The sequence below is a fragment of the Alligator sinensis genome, unplaced genomic scaffold (genome assembly GCF_000455745.1).
Source record: "Alligator sinensis unplaced genomic scaffold, ASM45574v1 scaffold787_1, whole genome shotgun sequence".
In the NCBI taxonomy this organism is placed as follows: Eukaryota; Metazoa; Chordata; order Crocodylia; family Alligatoridae; genus Alligator; species Alligator sinensis.
This window is the reverse complement of record NW_005841911.1, coordinates 2,436,805-2,445,161: the sequence shown is the minus strand read 5'-3', so window position 1 is coordinate 2,445,161 and position 8,357 is coordinate 2,436,805. Positions and strand designations below refer to the sequence as shown.

Here is an 8,357-nt window from a genome sequence, read left to right as displayed (position 1 = left end):
GAAAGAGAGGATCAGTCTTACCTGCACCAGGGATGTAAAATTCCAGGCTGCTGCTGGTGTGAAGAGTCTGCCTGCCTTGGTTGTTGCTGCTGCCCTGGGAAGCTGTCATTCTGACACCCCCTCTAAGGGGGTGCCCCACTCACCCCCCCGCCCCCTTGTTATGTTACTGCTGTGTACAGTGTGTAATCCTTAAAATCCATAGGACTGTTTGTGCAGTGCAGTGCTGTGCAGTGCAGATATCTGGGATCATGTCGGGGGCAGAAGCAGTTGAGCCACACTAACATGGCGCTTTGCTTGGGCTAATTAGCCATCATTGCTCTTTCAGAGCTTGGCTGAGCATCTTCACATTGTTCTACATTGTGCTGTGCAGATATACCCTGAGTCATCCAGAAAAGAGTTAGTTTACTTGCACTGGTGATCTTACATCCATTTCATAATCTTCTTGGTAAATGATCATATAAGCAGCAAGGCAGAATTCCCTTTCTCCACTGACTTACAAAATGAAAGTTCTCCTGCATGGTAGTACACAGTGGGTGCATCTACACGTGGACATTAAGGCGGTGCCATAAACTCTGGTGCAGTTCGCACTCAAATTTATTGCTTCTGGGCACAGTGTTTACACATGTGCCTGGGACCACAGCACTTTGAGCCAGGGCAAGGCAGCCCTGGCTGGCAGGTGTCCCAGGAAGTCAGTGGGCCAGCTGGAGACTGCTCCTGCCTGGCTTAACATGCTGTGGAGGGGCTGGCTGGGGCATGAGGGTGCTACAGTGTGTGGCGGCTAGCCAGCACCCTCATGCCCCAGTCAGCTTGGGTCACTGTCTACATGTGTGTTGTGGTGGAGTAAATAACTCTGCCATAGACTAGTACTTGTGTTGGGCAGTGGTATCCCATGGTGGAGTTCATTGGTTTACTCTGGCCTAATAGCACCACGCATGTAGATGGGTGACGTTCTACTGCACAGCTAATTAGGCAACTCCGCAGTAAGCATCTCATGTAGAGGCACCCAGTCTGAACACGGACTTGGAAGTTGTCCCTAAAATGGCTGTTTTAGCCACCTTCAATCCAGAAATGTGTTTTATAGAATCATAGAAAATTAGGGTTTGAAGGGACCTCAGGAGGTCATCTAGTCCAGCCCCCTGCTCAAAGCAGGACCATCCCCAATTATATCATCACAGACAAGGCTTTGTCTAGCCAGGTCTTAAAAACCTCCAAGGATGGAGATTCCACAACTTTTCTGGGTAACTTGTTCCAATGCTTTACTACCCTCCTGGTGATACAGTTTTTCCTAATATCTAACCTAAACTTCCCTTGCTGAGACTTGAAACCATTGCTCCTTGTTCTGTCATCTGTCATAGGACAGTCTAGTGCCATCCTCTTTGGAATCATTCTTCAAATAGTTGAAGACTTCTGTTAACCCTCTCCCCACCCAAGTCTTTTCTCCAGACTAAATAAGCCCAGTTCCCTCAGCCTCTCTTCTTAAGTCATGTGCCCAAGCTCCCAAACCATTTTCCTTGCCCTCCACTGCACTCTCTCCAATTTGTTTATACCCTGCTGTAGTGGAAGGCCCAAAACTGGATGCAGTACTCCAGATGTGGCCTCACTAGTGCTAAATAGAGGAGAATAATCACTTCGCTTGATCTGCTGGCAGCACTCCTACTAATGCAGCCCAGTATGACATTAGCCTTCTTCGCAACAAGGACACATTGTTGGCTCATATTCAGCTTATTGTCCACTGTAACCTCCAGGTCCTTTTTTGTAGAGCTGCTGCTTAACATGTCGGTCCCCAGCCCATATCAGTGCATGGGATTGTTCCATCCTAAGCGCAGGACTTTGCACTTCTCCTCCTTGAACCTCATGAGATTTCTTTTGGTCCAATCCTCCATTTTTTCACAGTCTCTCTGAATCCTAGCTCTACCATCCAGCATATCTACTACTCCCCACAGCTTGTGTCATCTTCAGGCTTGCTGAGGGTGCACTCCATTCCATCTTCCAGATGGTCGATGAGGATATTGAACAAAACTGGCCCCACGACTGACTGCTGGGGCACTCCACTTGATACCAGCTGCCAACTAGACACTGAGCCATTGATTACTTCCCCTTAAGCCTGATGATCCAGCCAGGTTTCTAGCCATCTGACAGTCCATTAATCCAATCCATACTTCCTTAGCTTGTCTGCAACAAAATTATGGGAGGTCATATAAAAAACCTTGTTAAAGTCAAGGTATATCACATCCACTGCTCTTCCCATATCTATAAAGCTAGTCATTTTATCACAGAAATCAATCACATTGGTCAGTCATGATTTATCCTTGGTGAATCCATGATGACTGTTCCTAATCATCACCTTCTCCTCCAAATGCTTAGAAATGGATTACTTCAGGCTCTGCTCCATGATTTTTCCAGAAACTGATGTGAGGCTGACTGGTCTATAGTTCTCCAGATCATCCTTCTTTCCTTTCTTAAAGATCCATATTATAATTGCCCTTTTCCAATCATCCTGGACCTCTCCCAGTTACCATGAGTTTTCAAAGATAATGGCCAGCAGCTCTGAAATCACATTGGCCAACTCCCTCAACACCCCTAAGGGTGCATAGCATCTGAACCCAGGGGTTTGTATACATCCAACTTTTCTAAATAGTCCACAATCTGTTCTTTCACTACTGTTGGCTGCTAACCTCCTCCCCAAACTGTGCTGTCAGGTGCAGCCATGGGAGCTGACCTTGCCTGTGAAGACCCAGGTAAAACGGCACAGAGTACTTCAACCTTTTCTGTATCATCAGTCACTAGGTTGCTTTCCCCATTCAGTAAGGGACCCACACTTTCCCTGATCTTCCTCTTGTTGCTACCAGATTTGTAGAAAATCTTCTTGTTACCTTTGATGTCCCTTGCTAGCTGCAACTCCAGTTGCATCTTGGCCTTCCTGATTTTATCCCAACATCCTGAGCAATGCTTTTATACTCCTCCCTAGTCATTTGTCCAGGTTTCCACATCTTGTAAGCTTCCTTTTTAGCAAATTGAGAGTTTCCTGCTAAGCTAAGCCGGTCTTCTGCCATACTTGCTAGTTTTCCTGCATATCAGGATGGTTTGTTCCTGCACCCTCATTAAGGTTTCTTTAAAATACAACCAGCTTTCCTTGATTCCTTTCCCCTTCAGATTGGCCTCCCAGCGGATCCTGACCATCAGTTCCCTAAAGGAGTCAAAGTCTGCTTTTCTGAAGTCCAGGGTCCTTACTCTGCTTCTTTTATATGACAAAAATGGTGTTCATATCTTTATCTTTGTGCGCTTTGGCATTTTTGTCGATTTGGGAGCTCTTGGCCGTCAGAGACATCACCAGGGATTACTACATGGAAGTGGCTCTCATCAATCCCCCTTACTTTGCTGCTCTCCTTCCTTCATTTCCTTAGGATTCTGAACTCAATCATCTTGTGGTCACTGCTCCCCAAGTTGCCTTCCACATTACCCACCAATTCTTCCCTGTTTGTGAGCAGCAGGTCAAGAACACGGTCCCTAGTTGTCCTCTCCAACATTTGTACCAGGCAGTTGAACCCAACACTCTCCAAAAACTTCTGGATTGCTTGTGCATTGCTGTATTGCTGTATTGCTCTCCCAGCAGAAGTCAGGGTGATTGAAGTCCCCCATGAAAACCAGGGCTTATGATTAGGAACCTTCTGTTAGCTGTTTGAGGAAAACCTTATCTATCTCATCCTCCTGGTCTGATTTCATAGATTTCATAGATTTCATAGACATTTGGGCCGGAAAGGACCCCAGAGGATCATCGAGTCCAGTTTCCTGCCCCAGGGGCAGGAAGCCAGCAGGGATCATAGGATCCCAGCAAGATAAGCATCCAAATGTGTCTCGAAGGTGTTCAAAGTGGGTGCTTGAACTGCCTCCGATGGCATTCTATTCCAAATTTTGGGGGCTCGGACAGTGAAGTTCTTTCTTATGTCCAGCCTGAATCAGTCACGGCAGAGTTTGTGAACGTTCGATCTTGTCATCCTTTGGGGCGCTCTGGTGAACAGACGTTCCTCCAGATCCTGATGAGCACCCCTGATAAACTTATAGGTGGCCACCAGATCACCCCTGAGCCTGCGCTTTTCCAGGCTGAAAAGTCCCATGGCTCTCAGCCTCTCATCATAAGGCCTGTTTTACTGACCTCTGATCATGTGCATGGCTCTCGTCTGCACCCTCTCAAGCTTCTCCACATCCTTTTTGAATTGTGGAGCCCAAAATTGGACGCATGGCCTATATATTGCAACAGTAGTTTGAAAAGTCACGTTAAAGATTAATATAGGAACATATGACTGTAAGAGGCCTCCAGAGCTATTGAGTCTGGTATCCTGCATTTACAGGCAGCCTTTTGTCAAAGGAAATCCACAAGAATGTTCACTTCATGGGCTAATAGCCACTGAGGAATTAGGCTGCTCTCATGACCATAGCATCTTGTCATGTCTCCTTTTGTTTGGCTTCTTCTTTTAAATGTTGGTTCTGCCTCATTCCAATAGTATTTCTAAACAGAGCAGTATAGCACTTATACTGAACTTTCATTTATAGCTCTATGAATACTTTAAAAAACGTGGGTAAATATCATTATCCTCATTTTATAGATTGGGAAACCAAGTTAGAGAGAGGTTAAATAATTTGCTCAAAATCACATAGTGAATCAATTGCAGAACAAGTCTCCTGTCCCCGCTCTAACTAATAGGTTTGCTGCCTCTCTTACTAAACATTTATTGGCTGGAAAAAATATTGATCCTTTTAGAACAGGTCTTTTTTCTTTCCTATAATTTCTAGAGATTTTAAATAGAACAGAAAATGGACTTCAAAGAAAGTCTGCATTCTCTCAGTGTAACAGAGATATTTAATGGTGGTTGCGACCTTCCTGGAATAACAGGTGTGGTTATTAATAATGATGAAACTGCTGTTATGACACTTTTATCTCAGTTTTCAAGTTTTATCACTTTTTATAATAACATACTTTAACTATGTGCTTCCCATTTTGGACTCAAAAAGCAACCAGTTGGTTGCTTAGAAAATACATATTCACACAAAAAAAACCCTCAGGTTTTTTTTCACTCCACATCACTTAGCTTCTTCTTGGCTTCACCTCAAGGCATAGAGAGCAGGTCAATGGGTTTTTTTTCAAACACGTGGGACTTATAAGATTTAATGTTTGTAGACCTGTCACTTTTGAAAAGTGTTGAGATAAACACAAAGGCTCTCTTTCTGTCACTACCTCTTCTGTTTCCTTCAGCCCCATAGACTGTTGAAGTCGATGGTAAAACTTCTCTGGAGTTAACAAAGAGCATGATGAGGTCCTGAATGTATAGGGCAATTCCTTTTACATTAATGTAGAATATGATTAATATCAACATCTCTTAGCACCCAGGGTAACCAGGAGACCACTTTTTAATATTACATGGCTGGTCTACATACATTTGCAGCAGCCCTCACCCTCCTTCATCCTCTAACTCATTCAGCATCAATGTCTGCCGGTGGAAAACTTGCAATCGCTATGTTTTGGGATACTCAAAGTTGGAAAAAGAACACCAAAAAAGTCTTCTAATTACTTCAACCTTTTGCATAAACCCTCATTTCCCAATATTAAATGTATGTCAATTTCCCCATTAGAGTCACTTGACCTATACATTTCAGAAGCCACTCAAAAAGTTTCTACTGAGATGAATGAAGATGGTAGTGAAGCTGCAGTGTCCACCCATAAGGTATATATATTTGCACAGTCTCACAGGATGCATTAATGGTCTTATTGTTCTGATCTGTTGTTTGAACCTGATGTTAGTGGCTCTTGAATAAAGGTCGAGTACACCAGCAGATGTGATTTTTTTATCTTTTTGTTTTACACATGTAGATTTTAGCCAAGGAGTGGCTTCTATATGTCTGGACTTCAGAGGAGGCTAGCCAAGCACCTAGACCCAACTTCTGACCCAAACATCTATAAATCTATGAATGAATCCCTTTCCCCACATATTTGGCTACACTTTGATAGTGTTTATTCAGTAGTCTTGCATTCAGACACCTGTTTTTCATTGGCTGAATCCTACTTCAATGGGGATGAAAAATAAATTATTTTAGGAAACTTTTGCAAGCAGCTTTTTATTTTGACTTTTTATCAATACATTCACTGATATGAAATCAATTGTAATGATTTTGTTTCCTTTTCAGAGGAGTTTGATACAATACCCAGTTTCAGAATTTCAGGTATTTTTTCTTGTTCTATCCCACAAATGTTAGCTATTGTTTTAAAAATTGCATGGTCTTGCATTCTGTATGGGGCACTGGGGACAAGGAAAGACAGAAGTATCCAGGGCCAGATCCTGATAAGCAGTTAGGCACCTAAATGCTGGTTGATTTCAATGGGAGTCAAGGCTTCTAATAGGAGTTAGATGCCCTAAAACTATTTTTGTATCCAGATCTCAGTCTTTCTGCAGCATGACTTGGAAGGATGTGGATAGTGGGGTCCCGCAGGGTTCGGTCCTTGGACCTGTACTCTTTAATATCTTCATCAGTGACTTGGATGTGGGTGTGAAGTGTACTCTGTTCAAGTTTGTAGACGATACTAAGTTGTGGGGTGAAGTGCACACTCCAGAGGGTAGGGAACGATTGCAGGTAGACCTGGACAGGTTAGAAAAGTGGGCACTACACAATAGGATGCAGTACAACAAGGACAAGTGCAGAGTGCTGCACCTAGGGTGCAAAGATAGCCAGCACACCTACTGGCTGGGAAGTGACCCTGTCAGCAGCACAGAAGTGGAAAGGGATCTTGGAGTTGTAGTGGACTCCAAGATGAACATGAGTCGACAGTGTGATGAAATCATCAGTAAAGCTAATGGCACTTTATCATGCATCAGGAAATGCATGAAAAATAGATCCAAGGAGGTGATACTTCCCCTCTATGTGGCATTGGTCAGACTGCAGTTGGAGTACTGCATTCAGTTTTGGGTACCATACTTCAAGAAGGATGTTGATGGACTTGAGAGGGTCCAGAGGAAAGCCACTCGTATGGTTAGGGGCTTACAGGACTCGTCCTATGAGGAGAGACTGAGGGACCTGGACCTCTTTAGCCTCCACAAGGGAAGGCTGGGAGGTGATCTTGTGGCCACCTACAAATTCATTAGGGGGACGCAGCAAGGGATTGGAGATGTCCTCTTGGGGTAACAAGGAGCAATGGTCACAAACTGACAGAGGGCAGATTTAGGCTAGATATCAGGAAAAATGTCTTCATGGTAAGGGTGGCCAAAATTTGGAATGGGCTTCCGAGGGAGGTGGTTCTCTCCTCTTCCTTGTGAGGTCTTTAAGAGAAGGCTGGATAGGCATCTGGCTGGGCTCTTTCCTGCCCAGGGGAGGGGGTCATACTTGATCTGTTGAGGTCCCTTCTGACCCTAGCATCTATGAATCTATGAGAAGATTGATCTTCCTTAATACAAGATCCTGGAATCCCTGGATTGTTAGGATTACTGGATTCTATCTCAAACATGGAGATATAGGAGGTTGACGTTATGACCATGGCTAGGGACAGGCATTACACATAAACTGGTTTAAGCGATCAGAAACTAGTTTAAACCTGTAACAGAACAGATGTCCATTGCACATAAACTGGTTTGAAAATGGCTGAAACAAGTTTGAGATAAACCTGGTTAAATGTAGTATCAGACTTAACTGATTTAGGTCAAACTGGTTTATGCAATGTCTCTCCCAGACCTCTTGCCAGTTTAAGATAAACCATACTCCCCCAGCATCCCAGCATACTCTCTGGCCTGGGCAGGGCTCTCTGCTCCACAGCAGGGCTGGCCCCTCCCCTCTGCTCCCTGGCTGCAGCTCTGGCAGAGACTTGCAGGCACAGAGTGTCTGTCTGGCTTCTCCCTGCTAAGTAGGGATTATTCCTCCCCGTCCCTCTTCCTTATGCAAACACTTCAGCATTAGCTAGCAGACCACATGCTGATTACGGTCCATGCTGTGGGGGACAACTAAGGCAGACAGGCTTTTTGGAGCTAATCAAACGGTAGCTTAATGTCCTTCCTAACAAGAGCTCAATTAGTTAATGGAGAGAGGCCTTGTTTTTTTAATGGGTTGATAAGCACTGAGTTAGGGATGATAAACATTCCCTGCTGGGCTGCTCAGGAGGAGCGGGGGGAATAATAAGAGCATCCTGCCAGGGCCTGGCCATGTCCCCCTCAGATCAGCTCTGTGGAAGGGAAGCAAGGACTGCTCTAGTACTCCCGGGTTTCTATCCTGAGCCACTGTAGGCATGTGCTTGTATTTTCTCAGTCCAGAGGGGATTCATAGATTCATAGATGTTAGGGTCGGAAGGGACCTCAACAGATCATCGAGTCTGACCCCCT

General features: G+C 44.6%; 1 protein-coding gene across 1 annotated transcript in view; it reads left to right on the top strand.

The window, feature by feature from the left end:
- SERPINI2 (serpin family I member 2) overlaps window positions 1-8,357 on the top strand; it is a gene marked incomplete at its 5' end in the record, with an annotated part of 46,202 nt that overhangs the window by 17,818 nt on the left and 20,027 nt on the right. Inside the window, 2 exon segments of the mRNA XM_006018739.1 lie at window positions 4,794-4,891; window positions 5,629-5,720. Of these exon segments, the coding sequence (XP_006018801.1) occupies window positions 4,794-4,891; window positions 5,629-5,720 (190 nt within the window).